At 35.4% G+C, this 16,192-nt stretch overlaps 1 protein-coding gene across 1 annotated transcript; it reads right to left on the bottom strand.

The window, feature by feature from the left end:
* Positions 1-100: 100 nt before the first annotated feature.
* LOC145218229 (tyrosine-protein kinase HTK16-like) lies at positions 101-15,835 on the bottom strand. Its single transcript, XM_080085630.1, has 18 exons — positions 15,761-15,835; positions 14,763-14,955; positions 14,156-14,227; positions 13,463-13,635; positions 12,419-12,598; positions 10,485-10,611; positions 9,919-10,094; positions 9,168-9,306; positions 8,559-8,696; positions 7,993-8,117; positions 7,163-7,244; positions 5,926-6,099; positions 5,007-5,153; positions 4,615-4,745; positions 3,828-3,974; positions 3,056-3,182; positions 2,317-2,399; positions 101-2,239 (listed from the first exon to the last, which is right to left on the bottom strand). Exons 2-18 carry the CDS (start codon positions 14,880-14,882, stop codon positions 2,119-2,121), a joined length of 2,262 nt encoding a protein of 753 aa, XP_079941756.1. The 5' UTR covers positions 14,883-14,955; positions 15,761-15,835; the 3' UTR covers positions 101-2,118.
* Positions 15,836-16,192: the final 357 nt, after the last annotated feature.

Raw genomic sequence — 16,192 nt, 5'->3', positions numbered from 1 at the left:
CTTACGCTCGGAGTTATGACCGCAAAGCAAGCCTATGAAGTATATTGCGCTTTCAAATGCTCATAACACCCAGACATTGACGTCATAGCTACGTCATCACTCGAAGACACAATGATATATATTTTGGTCAGTCGAGTACAGGCAGAAAGGAGTGCGCGCGTACTTGGATAGATATAGAAGGCGAAACGATGAAGAAGAATGGCAAAAGCAGCGAAAAAACACAAAACAAGGAGACGAGTGTGGATGTAAATAATATCTACTGATGTGTCAAATTCCTGTTATGCAAAAGTTGTAAGATTATGTTAAAAATAACCCAGTAACGAGATTGAACATCACAACCTATCCGCAAACATATATGTCACAAAATATGTCGTGGCAGTTACACGCAACCTCAAAATATTGAGAAATCATTTAAAACAGAAGGGCAAAGAGAGAAGATAAATTTCACAGTTTCTAGTGCAGGTCATATGTTGATAGGTTAGGATCTTTGGACCAGCGCGTAACACCTACATGTAATTGGTGTTCCAACGATTTTAGCAAGCTAAAGATAGCGTGTACACCACGGAATGCAAACTCGAATCTGTTTACTCGTCTTACCAATTCTTCGTGAACTTTGACTCCCTAGAAGACCGCTTGACATTGTCGACGCAATAAGCCCATTGGCAATGATTCAAAGCAAATATTTCACGCATTGAATAGCGATAAGACAAGGCACACTAGTGGCAACACTCAGGACAACAACAAAAAATTATTCGAATGATTTTTGTGTTTACAGAAAAACTGACTGCAGGACTTGATCACGTGACATTGGTCAGTGACAGAAAACAACTCTCCTGCCACCAAGTATTGATAATTTTTTAAGGAAAAGCTGAAAGCCTATTTGGAATTGCAGAAAAACGTTCAGACATTAGCAAGAAAAATGGGGACAAATAACGCAACAGTTTTTCGGAAACAAAGTCGTTGTAAAATCCTTTTTAATGACACAATACTTCTAAAATCCAAGGCGATTTTAGCCACCTTTTGCATTGAAAAGCGGTTCAGTCCAGCCACAAAGAGCTAATATAAAATCTTAATTCTCAACGTCGGTCGGACGCATAAGGCACAATATGGAAACAAAGTACACACAATAACAGGGGTCTGGATAACAAGCTGGTAATGTTTAAGGAATTCGTGATTCGGGGTCATACATTTTAGTACAGTGCACTCATTACAGTGGGCTACACAAGCTGATAAATGTTGAAAGTAAAGAAGTTTGAAGATCTATGCGCAATTGAGACCCTTGGACGGATTAAAACTTGCTAAAACTTAAAAATCGGTGGACGGCAAAACTTTGGGGACAAACATAAAATACTCGTTAAAAGTGACAATACAATGTGAAACTGATGGAATGCAATTTTCCAATTGAGTTAGCCATGTAGGAATATAAAATCTGATCCAAAATTGTTGATATATTTCAGAGTTCTTCTAATTGAATCAACTCAAAACATTTTCAAAATGGGTTATGAATTACATGTTTAAGGCTTCTTTGTTGAAATCTATAACCGAAAAATTACAAATACTGGTTAAACTCGGCAAATATGGCAATTAACACAAATACCATTTGAAGTGCTCTTTTCTTCATGAGGCAAATAGTCTTGCCATGATACATTCCAACTGTTAAAGATCAAACATTCTATATCCATTGCGCATAGAATCACTTGAATGACTTCAAATACTATTGCAAATGCATTGCGGCACATGATGTCCTTTCTACAGTTTGGATTCCAATTCATTTCTGGCTTTGTACAGCAGAACATAGACAGAGATTAGTAGCATCGAGTGTTCAGCAGCATGTAACGAAAAGCTGACAAAGACTGCTTAAAAGATTGTTGACGAGATTGAACAAGGCTTCACCAATAGAAATCATACGATTTCCACGCATCACTGCGCAATGACGTCATCATCAGCCATTTTAAGCGCACCTGGTTAAAACGAGAAACCCGCAAAGAACAAAAAATGAAACTATACACTGCCTGACATTGGGGAAAACCCACGTAAGGGGTAAATGGGGGCTCGTTTCACCCCTAAGTGCACAGCGCTGGAGCCATGGAGAGTCCTGTGACGTCATCAGCACCTACGTCACGAGTCGAGGTTGTCACGGTGCCCGGGCACTTCCATGTTAAAATAGTCGGGGTCACTGCGAAACTTATGATGCAAGCGGAGAAAGGTCGGTCGCTCTTTTGGGTTGTACGCCCAGCACCTGGCGGGAAATCAAAGCAAAATTTCAGGGTAAAAGAGCAATAGTTTCCTGATGGTATTTAACAATGCTGCACGTACTGTAACATAATCGAGTAGACCTTCTCAGGGCATCCTTCAGGTCGTATTAGTCTTCGCTTGTCGTCTTCTATGTATTGTATTACCTGCCAAATTGGAAACAAGAAAAAATGAAGTCAAGCTGGTCAGTTGAAATTAAAATTTGCTGTTTAAGAACAATTCTATATAAATCTTCTACATTGCATAAAAAGCTATTGGCAAATAACCGAGGCTGATAGCTTGACAACTGTAGTCAACAAATCTACATGACATCAAGAGTTGCTAGTATAACAATGCAAACGCACTGAAACTTGAATATCAGGCGAGATCAGTGGTTCCCAACCTTTCGTGTACGATGGCCCCCTTAAAGTAACTTTTTGGCCTCGTGGCCCCCTTCAAGTTACCTTGTAGGACCTGTGCCCCCCTTAAAATGTAGATAGCAATCTCGCGTTGGAATGCGGTATTAATTTTGGCCTTAAACAGGTCTAATAGAGTAAATGAGCGTCACTACAAACAAATAGTATGTGAAATAGTCGATTAAATTCGGGAATAAAGTTAAAGTGAAAATGACTTTTAGTAGGTGTTTCTTGTGAATCTACGACCGTGGCCCCCCGGAACACAGCTCGTGGCCCCCCAGGGGGGCCATGGGCCCTGGTTGGGAACCACTGGGCAAGATATTTGTATGTTTAACCTACATGAAAAATAAAGCCTTCAGCAAAAAATTGAACCAATGTTTTTTATGTTTGTCAACACAACAGCTGACCTGAGCTCCAGTCATTGTCCCGTAAGGTTGCTCTCCCTTGGAAAAGATTTCCCACAAGGTTATGCCATAGCTCCACACATCCGAACTCGATGAAAAGGTACCATAGTTTATACTCTCTGGCGCGTACCTAAACAAATACAACAACCAAAATTTAAGATTCTTTGTTGGATAAAAGATAAGAAAGTTCTTTACACTTTGCGTAATGAAACATAAATAACATTTAAAAACGCCTCGATAGACAAATGAGGGTTGGAAAAATACAGGTCTTGGGGTCGCGCTCGTTACTTCAAAAGAGAGTGCTAGTCAGTCCATTTTAACCTTTAGCACACAGTCGTAACAACGCTGGTAGACTTTTGATATCTTTTACAACGCAACAAAACTACTCAAAGTTACGGTTGAAACCGTCTTTCTTATAACATACATATCTTCAATATATTCCAATAAATTTGTGTAACAAACCCAAAAACATTTCGAGTGCCCCCAATCATGGTCATCAGCCTCAGTTTGCTAAGCCATGATGTGTTTAACCCCGAGTTATAAATCAGACGGAATTTACTGGCCGGGTTCGGGCTTGATTTGAGTCTGCAAACACATTCGGCTTCATTTTCGCCGCATGTTTGCCAAGTTTTCAGGCTTTGTTTGTTTAAATGTCGGGCGCGGGTTTGGTTTCGGGCTTGTACTTTCGGTTTCGGGCAGCCATTTTAGGCCCGTGTTTAACTCTGGTTTAACCTGAACACAGCTAGGTAACACATAAGGTCAGGTGTTCACCTACCATTTGACAGGCCACCTTCCACCAGCTGATGCTTTGTAGTAATTGCTTCCGGCTCCTACTGCTCTACTTAATCCGAAGTCAGAAATCTTTACCAAAGCTTTCGACGCCAGCAGGATGTTCCTCAACGCTAAATCTCGATGAACAAACCTAATGAGAAGTTGTAAAGTAAACGTACGAGCCAATAAGGTATGTACACATAGTTCATTGTTTACAACATATTCAAATTACAATGTTACGAGCAGTGCCGAATCTTTGAAAACTTGTGGCTAAAATTGGGTTCCAAAATGATATTTTCGTAGATTATGGCATTGAAGCACTCAAACCAAATTTTCTTGCTATGGGCTAAAATCCTAAGTGCTCTATTTGGACAAACTTTGAGCAAGCTATGCAAATGCTCAGGCCACCAATACATGACAAAACAATAAACCGTTCGATCAATTATTCTTTAAAACTAAAATATTTCCATATTTCATTCTTTAACAAGATGCGCATGCGCATACGAACTTGACGTTGAATGCTTCACTATTTAAATATTCGTAAAATGAACTTTGTTTGTATATTATTTTGGCATCATTGACATTCAGCCGCATTTATGCGAGCGCCAAGAACCACTTCTGTTGTTTAACTGTACACTAAGCATCAATAAATGCTTAATGTCAAGCATTTGGGTACCGGCATATCCCTACAATTCCCTACTATATTATATTATATAGGTATTTTTCACAACTCGGGTCTAAATTCTTTAGCAGTTCGCCATCATTTGTGTATCACATAACAAGGCAATCACCCTTTGGATTCAAGGTAATTCATTCCACTTGCAATCTGGGCTCCCCACAATTTGAAGTCAGCTTGACCAACAGCAGAAGGGTAATCAAGAATATAATCAAGTGCTGATCCCATAGCAACCAACTCTTGTACCTAAAGTAAATAACAAGTAACATCACATCACAAATTTAATAAGAACCAGCAACATCAAAATATATGCCAACAGTTTATGGTTAGAAGTATTTAAAATTACAACATATCTATGCATTCTTGCAAGAACACGAAGCATTTGTAAGCATATATTCATTGATAGGATCTGTGGTTATGCAATAATACTTAGATAAAACATTCATATGATTCAGTAGGATAGACTGGTGTACTGTGTTTTACAGAATGCTGTTAGCTGATACTAACCATCATCATGGTTTCTCCTCTGCATATTCCATACAACTTGACAATACACAAATGATTGAGGCCCATCATGACACCGGCTTCACGCTCAAATTCAGCCTCTCCAGTATTTATGTGTTCACCATGCAAAGTTTTCAAGGCAACCGGAACCTAATCAATGAAAAAAGGTAATGTCAGTGTCAATTAGGGTAAGACTGTAAACATCAATCAGCTACAACCCTTACTTTACAAAAGTTCTTGTAATATTTTTGTGTCTGGGCATGCTGAGTACCACTCTTGTGTATTGTAAATGTTTGAACAGTGCAAAATTGTAAAGCTTGAAAGGAGCATTGCTCATGGCTGAGCACCACTTTACATCATACTGTTGCTCATTATTGTACAGAAGTACAGCTGACTTTAATTGAAAAACTGTGCATCACTTACTTTGCTATTCAAACGCTTGCATGCAAACATAATTTTTAAGTTTGCAACAAATACTTTAGTTCATATTCAAATAAACAAAGCATGTACAGTAAACTTCATTTAAACCAGATTCGATTAATCTGGATCTTTGCCTAATCAAACAAAATTTGAGGTAGAAATGACTTGTAATGTGGTAAGGCTTTAACATTGGTTAATCCAAATCTTTGCCTAATCCCGACAATTCTTTTGGTCCAAAGGGGCATCGATTAACCAAGGTTTACTGTAATAGGAAGCATATAAGATAGTATGGATAGGCAACAAAGACTTGGAATGAATTGAACCATTTTTTCATTGAACGTCAAAGTTTAACCTGGAGTTCTGTGATACTTAAAATAGATTTTCACGCATGTAGAAGCATTAGCCTTGTTTACTATTCAGTGTTGCCCCTAAGCTTGTAGTAAACTCTGATTTAAATCAATGTACATGTACAAACAAGAAAATAATACAAAAAATCAGTCACCTTCTTTCCTAGTGGGTTTGTCCAAACTCCCATTAACACTGATCCAAATTCACCCTGACCCAACTCTCGGCCAAGAACAATACTCGATGGTTCAATATCTTCCAATGTGTCACTTGGGTTTGGCAACAAACCAGGAATATAACTCTGCTGGATGACTCCGTGATTTTTACTTGGCTACAATGAAATAATTTGTTGCAGAAATGCACACTTCATTTAGGTGTAAAATAAAAGTTATAAAAATGCAATAAACATCAATTGCAAATTCTGAGGGATCCATTTTAAAGAACGATCTCTGTCTTAGACTTTTCTGTTTTTCCGTTTATTTGAAAAATTTTGACATCAGGTGATTAAATGTAATACTTCTCCAGAAGGATTAGTTTCCATTTTCAAAATGCTTCTCTGATTTGAAAACCTTGCACCATGTTTATCTCTCTTGTTCAGATGACAAAATGCAGACAAGATTGTGGAATCATATGCCCAACTTTAACTTCATTCTTCAAAAACTGTTCCTGGCTCCTCTTGACTCTCAAAAATTAACTTCAACCAAAAATGCTATTTACTCTTTAAACTAGTTTGACACATTTGTTTTAAGTCAAGTTTACTTTAGCTTTACCTTACCTGAAAGCCCATTCCACTTTAAAAACTCTATATATTTTCTAAAATCAGGGAGCTGTTGCTTTTCTTTGCAGATCTTTACAACCAAACATTTAATGTCGGTTTTTAGTTTTCTACAATCTGGTATATGTTATATGTTATTTAGAATAGTTGGTGCTCAGAGCAGAAAACTGTATTCTCGCTTACAGATCACAGTACAATCCCTGTGTCTGGTAAAACAACATTGAAACTCAAACAAATATTTAACGTTTATTGCACAAATCTTCTATGTTTCTGATATGCTTACAATACTTTCACTATACCTTAACAATCTTGAAAGAATATCTTTTGCTGGAAACTAGAAAACTTACCTTGTCAACTCTTAACTTAATAGTATTTTATACTCAGAAAATGCACATAGTGTGCTTTCACATCTTGCACTGTGTTAAGATGAACATAAATTCATAACTGGGATCAGCCCTGAAGTGTCTATGCAAACCAGTGATCATGGCTGATTCAGTATGGCACCTTCTATGGGCCTGGCGTACTGTATTGTATCTAATAAAGCTAAGTCTAGTCTGAATTCTTTGAAGTTTAACAATAAAAACATGGTAAAACTTATGCATATATGTATAAACAGTACCTTGTTGTTACTGGGTACAGGTGCTGGCGGTCGTTCATTCATTTTCGGCCTTGAGGGACCTGGAACAGGAGGAAGGTCATTCCTGCAAGGAAAACATGTTAAATTTGACTTGATCAAAATCTCAACCTATTTGATATCAGCTTCCTAAAGACAGACTACAGTTTGTGGTGCAGTATGTAATACAACAGACTACACTTTTGATTTTGAATGGTTACATATCAAAGCAGTGGTTTTCAAAGGTGTGCCCTTGAAAGTAGTGTATCCAAAGGTAGAGAAAGTTACTTTTTCAGATATAACCTTTATTGTTAATAGCGGATTTATTCACATTACTATTTAGACAATTTTTTTATGGTAGATGATTTGAAGCCAAAAACTAGCAGCACTGGAGTCCGGTTCACTTTCGGTCAAGAAAATGTTTGAAAATTCTTGTTTTTAACGTTATTTATTATTTTAAACCTTCACCTGATCCTAATAGCGCTAACCGCTGGCAATTCTACAAGTCTGCAAAAAAAGATAAAAATTAAATGAGATTCGAACCCAAAAATTATGCGCTTGAGGCACTGTTTCTTCCACTACACTATAGCAACAGTTGCATTCTGGTGGTTTAAACAGCACTTATAAAATATTTGACATTTGACCTAAAGTGAACCGGACTCCAGTGCAGCTAGTTTTTGGCATCAAAGTATCTAACTTTTTTATAGGTGGGATGTTGCATAGGTTGGCTGCTTACAGTAAAAACCTTTGAGAAACATTGTATTACAGTAACTTTGTATTACGGTAAGAGAAAAATTAAATGTAAGTATATGTGAATGATATGTTAATTAGCTAACCTTGCAAAGGGTGTCACTGGAGAGGTAAGTTCAGCTGGTAACCCATCAGAACATCGGCAGTAATAATCAATGAGATATTCCAACGAGGAAAACAAAGGTCCATCATCAATATAGAACCAATTATTCTGCATTGTAATATCATAAGTAACACAAATTCATTGCAGTTCGACTATATTTGTTAAAAGAAAAAAAAAACAGTTGTGTTTGTGTCAGAACAACAAACCTAAACGAGTAATATTTCTGGCCTTAACTATTAAAATAAGTAAATTTGAAAAAAGTGTACTTTTACATGTGCAACTGGTCAGATAGTTATAAGGGAAAAAATACAATACCAAAGTACTTAGTACCACACATGGCTGTTTTTAATTCACATTGCTTAACTAAGAAATACCATTTATATACTGAACAATGTGGCAAAAATAAAAGGTAAAAATACATTTTAAACTCTGTATTGATGTGCTATAGGCATATCTTATCCCAGGGTAGGTCAAGAGTGCTGGCTATAAATAACACTTGCAGTTTTTGCTTAAACTTATGAGAGAGAGAAACACAGTAGAGCAGTTTACCTTGTTTTTAATTTCATAGTTGAAAACAGTTTTGTCAAAGGACATGGTGAGCACATATTGACCGGGATGTCGTTTGCTCATTCGCACTAAGAAACAACCATTGCGCAAACCAGCATGTTCTAATAGTTCTACTGCTTTCTAAAAAACATTACACAACTTTTTGAAGCCAATCCTGTCAAATACACCACAAAGTATTTAGCAATTTATCCAAATTATATATATGTTTTAATAAGTCATAAATGCCACGACAATTAATCTCTTTGAGATATAGTGTAGCAGATTTAAAATAATCCACATTAAAACATGAATAAGTTAAGAGTCAAAGTGACATTAAAAAGCATAAAATAATATTTCCCTGAAGGGTAAAGAAGATTTATGCAAAGACTACATACAAGTAAGCACATCTATTAGGCACATATTAAAATACATTAAGTACTGATATCAAAAAGACAATTGAAAGCTATTAGGAAAGTGCAATTAAAAATTAAAATTTAGGTATTTTTTTCCTTTGCATAATTATGTATAATGCGTTGTTTCAAAAGGAAAGTCATTCATTCAGCTGCTAGTATGCAAAACCATTTTATGCACACACCCCACACAGGAACTTACATGTCTATCCACAGCATTGTGTAACCAATGTGATGAACTGTAGTGGGGTTTGGGTGGTTGGTATCTTTGGAGGATAAGAAGTGAATTGGTTTGGTGTCGTTTGTCTGCCAGATCCAGTGGAGTTTCGCCATTAACAGACCTGAGAACATCAGGAACTGATAGTTTAACAGCACTTATATGCCCAGTAAAGTCACAGAAACCGTAAAATGCATAAAAACCCTTTTAGGGATTACAAGGTAACTGTGTGGGCGAGAGACAATTATATCTACCAATTTCATTCAAACTTATCAAACATAACATGTCAAACAAGGATGGACAAGCTACAGGAAATAAAACAGAATATAACTGAAATGGGTTTTAAAACTCTTTTAGGACCGCTATCTTTATACATAAACTAGCAAAGCATTTTTTTTATATATATCACCATGTACCAAAAACATTGAAATTGAACCATCATTATATTAAGCAGGACACTTTCTATCAATATGAAAAGTTAATTTCCAGAAAATATTTCCACACTTTTTCAAAAACTCACAGATGGTATATAATTGGTTACTTTGGATATGCATTAGCTGTAAAGCAAATAAGTAGGACTAGCATGGCTGTGTAAAATGTGTGTTGCATTAGCTGTGCAGTGACAAACATTACACATGTAGATCATAATAAGGATCAGCCAATCCTAACCAAAACTACGGATATTAATCACACAAAACGCAACAAGGAAGCAGTTTAATTTAAAGGCACTACAAACCTTGGGTAACAAGCAGCACCATGTCGAAGTAACATGTCAATGCATTGGTGGTGTCCATAATAGGCTGCATCATGAAGTGGTACCCAGCCCGTCCCACAGCAACGGTCTTGAGGCTTTGAAAAGCAATGTTTCACCAGGATTTTGCAAGTTTCAGCATGGTCTCCCCTGCAGGCTAACTAAAAGATACAAGACAATGGCATGCTTTCAATGTTCTTTAACATATTATGGGGATTTTGGATTCATGCTTTTGAAACCACATTTCCGTTGAGGAAATTTTTACAATTTAGTACAAGATGACAATAAGTGCAGGTTACAACAATGAAAAGTGCTAGTCGTTTGTTAATATAGTGAATAAAGAATGACACACTATACTTGACTACAAACTTGTCACATTTACAGGTGTCCAAGTGCTGTTGCAATTGTTATTGCTGCTATAAAACAATGAAAAGTTCAAAATATGTTCATTAGGTGTACAACACCATTGTATAAAAACAGCACATAACGCAGACATAAAAGAGATGATCAACCATAAGAGAAGGGTGACAAAAAACAGTACAGTTTCTTACATGCAATGGTGAATTCCCTTCAGCGTCTCTTGTCTTAACGTCAGCCCCTCGCTTGTACAGCTCAAGCACTAAGTCATTCAGACCGCGAGCGGCAGCCTCGTGTAATGCAGTCCGTCCACTGTTATTCCTAACACATTAAATAACCAGGGTTATGATAGACATGGTTTTCACCATATTGTATTGTTTTTCCAAAATGAAAACAAATTTATGAAAAGCTTTTAGGACCTTTTGTTATAAGAGTACACAGTTTTAAAAATAAAAAACTTTTTTATATAACTTAGTTCCTTATCACAAAACATATAAATACTAGAAGGGTGGCTTAGCACATTTTACTATAGCATATACACTACAACCTATTCTGCAAACTGTAATATATTCTCTATATTTATTTATATTGGGTCCCATATTAGCCAACATTTTTTATAATCTTGATTTGTTTCTGCAGGCAGAAACTCATGGGTCCCCAAAACCGCAAAGTTGTAAACAGACAACCATAAGAAACGGTGCTATAAAGTCAAACACAGTGATTGGTAGTGTTACTTAAAAAAACAAGTTATGTAAAGTACAAACTGTCCAAATCTCATGCAATTGAGACATTGTTATAAGTTTGTGTGCCTAAATAGCATAAAACACTGACATCTCAAAATGGCATATTATACAAACTGTCAAAATGTATTGTTGATTAATTCGCCCATTTTGGGGGGTTGGTAGGGTAAATATTAGGGCTGCAGGGTGAAACACAATATTCGACAGCTACAAATGCCAAATTCAAAAAACTATCAAAAATTCATCCAAATCGGACGTTTTATAAACAATAGGTGGCTTAAGCAGTAAATATTGGGCTACATGGTGAAACACAATAATCGACGCCCTAAAATGGAACAATGAACAAACTGTCCAAATTTCATCCAATTCGGACATTGTTTAAAAAATCACCCATTTTAGGGGGCTAGTGGAGTAAATATTGGGGCTACAGGGTAAAACACAACAAACGATGCCCTAAAATGGCACAATGAACAAACTGTCCAAATTTCATCCAATTCGGACATTGTTCAAAATTTACCCATTTTAGGGGGCTAGTGGGGTAAACACTGGGGCTATCGAGTCAAACAAAACAAATGGCACATCTACATAACCATATCTACCATCTGTGAAAATTTCATCCAAATCCATCAAACATTTCTTGGCAAAGTGGGGGGAAGGGGACCCATAATTATTTGCATTTTGAATGACCAGTTTGGTATGGTATCCACTATCCATACTCGGGTAATTTTGTTAACCATATTTGTAACATTGGCTTGTCACAATTAAACAGACATTTAAGTTCCTTATTAGATAACATATATATAAATGTTATTTGCGTTTTTGTATATTTTTGTCAGATTTGCTCTGGTATCCACTATCCATACATTAAACTGGGTAATTAAGTTAACCATATTTGTAACATTGGCTTGTCACAAATAAACAGACACTTGACAAAGTTAGGTCATTGTCTGGTGATGTCACTGGCTTTTCAGACAAAACGTTTTCCCAATTACTCATTTCCAATGCCTTCTGTCAACATGACAATAGCCCTTCTTGGTAATGACACATATTACCCTGACATGGTTTTTGCTGCTGTCGAAAATGAGAATACCAAATCATTTGGGACTTGATAAAAACTTGCATTTGTAGCAACCTAATGCCAACAGCGACGAAAAAGGGTATATATAGGTACAGATGTGATGATTTATGTTACAATACATATGGATGGCAAATGTGTTCCATTTCTTACAAAATAAAATAATAGGGCCTTTAGTTGAACAAAAGACTTTTTTTAAGCACTTTAAAGCACTAAATACGACTTGTAGTTTCTGTCAATAAAGATTGATATGTTTTTGTTGTTTTCATTAGGTTTTTGATTTTCACATAAAAAACAAAAACAATTCTTTTACCTGGTGTTTAGGTGGGGACAGTTGGAATGGTTCAGAATTTGGTTGAACACTGCAGTATCAATTCCCTCATCTACTGCTTGATGTATTATAGTGTTCTCTCCGTACTGTTGCAAAAATGCAGGGACAGTGTGTCCTTTGCATGCATGAATCAGCGCAGTGGGCAAACCATTGCATCCAGTTCTGTTAAAATTAGGAGAATTGCTATTCACAGCAATCGAAAAACGTAAACAACCATGATAGAACATGCAAAAAGTACTAGTCAAAGCTAAGTAAATGGATCTTGGTTGTTTGTTTATGACAGCTTTTGTGAATCAAAAAAGTATAGTACACATACATTAAATTTCCCTTTTTTGCTGTAGCCAAGGCTTTTAACACTGGAACTGTTACAATTTTATGACACTATAATTGCAAACAGGTCTCTTAAGTTCAAAACAATACAATTTGATGCACATAAGTGAAAACAAACTTTTGTAATTTTACAGTAGTTAGCAAATGGTAAAGCATTGTGAAATTTCTTCACATGGTTGTTAATTTACCAGTAGCATGAACCATCAGTACAGAGTGCTCTAAGACAATTAAAACACTGCCAAAACCAGGAAAAATATGGTTAAACAAAAGCATGGCATTGATTGGATAAACAAACAAAACCCCGATTACAAACTGATGTTCATAGTATTGTTTGTTTTGCTTGACTGCAAACTATTTCCTCTAAAAGGGAAACTCAAAGGTAATAAATGCTTTGGTGTTTCCTCATGAGAGTATATATATAATTAATATGTGAGTTTTGCAACAACTATAAAGCGATACATTCACCCATACTTAAAACAATTTGTCAAACATAAAACAACTCAGATCTGCCAAACAATGCACAAAAGCAACTACTCAGCTACAACTTGAACAAAATAGCAGCTATAAAAACTACAAACAATAACAAAATCTTTACATAAAATTTGCAAACCGTAAGACAACGAAAAAAAATTGGGCTAAATGTGTAACTATACCAATATGAAACTCTCAAAAATAAAAAATTAAAGGCATTTTTACCTGTAAAAATGTACTAGCTGATCCAGACCTACAAAAGGTGGACCATTATCAATGCTAAAGCATCCAGAATGTGGGGAAGTTGTGATTTGAAAATGCTGCGTATCCCCTTTGTGGATCAAAGAAAGAACAAAACTGCCCTTAATGTTGACACTTTCTCGTACAAGAAACAAACCCTGAAACAAAAATTAAAATGTTGACTTTTATACATGAAGTATGACTTTTATATGGAAGTACAAAAATAGATAATGTGCCCTAAAATGTAAAAGTTAGACAAGTAACAACAAATCAAGATGATTGCTGTGCTTTAATTTTGCATCCACAGTCTATTAGATTGGTAAAAAAATTATAACAACATGCTAAGACCTAATGTTTGGAAACATTTGTGGTCACTACAATTGCTGCAGAGAATAACAGAATCAACTCACTGGGAAATGTATTAAAACATTTACTTTTAACGATGAAACAGCAAATTTAACAAGAAACTGGTAACATGACCCTATATGGCATTGGGCCACATCTCCAAATATAGTTGAGCAAATACAGGGGCCATCACGATAAAAATAGAGTACAGTAAAGCAGTGCTACGTAAATGCACCCAATAAAGTTTATGGACACAGTATAGGCAGAATGACGCTGATGCAATAAAACATAAGTCTGAGTTAAAGTTTGAAATTTACATCCACATCCTTGTACCTGCGTGGAGCCTGACTTTTTTAGATTGTGAACTGCATTGCCTCGTGTCAAACGCTGATGGAACCACAAGTCCTGCAAAAAGTGTTTCCATAAAATATTTTAAAGCAAGCAACACAAACTTTGTTCTGTTTTTAGTCCATGTAACATATGTAATTTTATAATCTAGAACTGCAGTTGTTAAAATATGGCTTATACATCAAATGCATTCCACTATTACTATGACTTACTCAGCCTGTTTAACTTTTCCATAAAGTTGTCAAACAAATATTGCTTTGCCAAAATTACACAAATAAATAGTATTTTTTCACTAAATTAAAAAAATACATCATAACCTTCTGTACTTTCAGCATTAGGTTTTTGCATATTAAAAAAGCAATGTTAAGAAACAAAGTTAAACCAAAAGTGTTGTTTATGGGAAACCTTTCAAAACCAAGCATACTCAGTAGTGGTCTTTATAATAATACATATATACTATATATTTAAAATGTCATGAAAATTGTTATCAAAGATCTATAAAAACCTCATTGCAAAGTTATTTAAATTGTATTAAAATCAAATTCTGGTAAAACATATTACAAATAAAACTTGTGTAATGTAGCATACCAACCTCATGATTGTGCGTTCTTTGCTTTGCATTATAATTTTCATAGTGTTTTATAATTTCTGTTAAATTTTCACCACTTTTAAGCCTTGCTGTTATGGTCCTTCCACCAAGTGGCTTGCTCATTATATTGGCAGGGGTTACTTTTACCAAACACTAACAGCAAAACATTGCAAGTCTCCTAATCCTTTTTGAGTAACTGTAACAAAAAAATTGTGGCAGTTAAGAACTAGCATTATGAAAAACAATTATTCAGACACAATAGTTGATATATCTTTACATGGGCATGGATATAACTAAACTATAACAAAATGAAAATGGGCAAGCAAGTATATTCCTTCTCGTACTTACGAAGCAGCAACAGTTTACCATGATTAAAGTTACCTACATGCTGAAAAACATATTGTTTCAGCCACCCCTTAATGTTGTGCATTAATTAAGTAAAATGCTGGAAATATAAATTTCATTAAATTCTGACAGTAAATCTAGGGATTCGGATATTTGAATTGATGCTGTTAACATTGGTATCACCCTTAACACAGCTAATTTGGTACATAATATAAACAAAAGTAAAATATTTTTTTGCCAAGTTGAAGCATATGTTAATAGTAAACTCCACAAAATTAGAACTATAGAATAGTTTTGCTGCACTGATATTGATTTTTTTCAGCTAAAACACCGAGAACCTTTTATTAACAGAATGTCACAGACTCACAACCGATATTGAGTAAGGACAATAGGTATGCCCAAAAAGCACGAGTTAGAGTTTACACAAAATTAAGTAACCACAACTATCTCAATTATTATGGTAAAAAGTGTGTTTTCTGACACTTCAGCGCAAAAGTTAACAATACACACAACAAGTGCGATTCGTTTCTTCAAAAAGTGACAGGTCTATATGACATGTTTACATTTTTACATGACTAAGTTTACCCACAACTGGGCAATTGGAAGTGAATTAAAACAAAAACAGCAACAACTTCAAAACTATTCAACTCACCCACCTTCTGCACTTCAACAATCTGCCGCCTTATTCCATAGCACTAGCATCAGATTTCCGGGAAGATTTTTGTTTCTATTTTCGGTCGTTACAAAATGAATTATTGCAGATGATTCATCACGTGTTTAAAACAAACTTCACTCTGTACTAATTAGTTAAATATAATTAAGATTTTTGATTGATTCTAAACAATCCGTTTTAAAAACTCAGCTTCCAAACTCATTTTTAATAAGTTTTGTAACGCAGGTTCTTTTTCCTTGATTTTACCTGTTTAAGGAAACCTTGTTTTCAAACTACATAGCAAATCCTGTAATTTTTAAAACAGGAATTATTTTTAAAAGTGCCTTTGTTATACTTTTTATTTAGTTTTGTTTTAAAATGTCAGAAAAAAGTACCCAACGTACTCCGATTTTTTGCGTAAAACTTAAACGTCAAT

The sequence above is a fragment of the Phallusia mammillata genome, chromosome 3 (assembly GCF_965637545.1).
Source record: "Phallusia mammillata chromosome 3, kaPhaMamm4.hap1.1, whole genome shotgun sequence".
NCBI lineage: Eukaryota > Metazoa > Chordata > Ascidiacea > Phlebobranchia > Ascidiidae > Phallusia > Phallusia mammillata.
Note: the sequence above shows the minus strand (reverse complement) of the source record. Positions and strands in the feature narration are given on the sequence as shown.

Excerpts from the sequence above, each read along its gene's own strand:
- LOC145218229 (XM_080085630.1), bottom strand. The coding sequence starts at position 14,882 with ATGAGCAAGCCACTTGGTGGAAGGACCATAACAGCAAGGCTTAAAAGT. Across the intron at positions 8,697-9,167 it reads ACAATGCTGTGGATAGACAT|AAAGCAGTAGAACTATTAGA; the intron begins GTAAGTTCCTGT and ends AATGTTTTTTAG. Across the intron at positions 3,183-3,827 it reads GGAAGGTGGCCTGTCAAATG|GTACGCGCCAGAGAGTATAA; the intron begins GTAGGTGAACAC and ends GTATTTGTTTAG.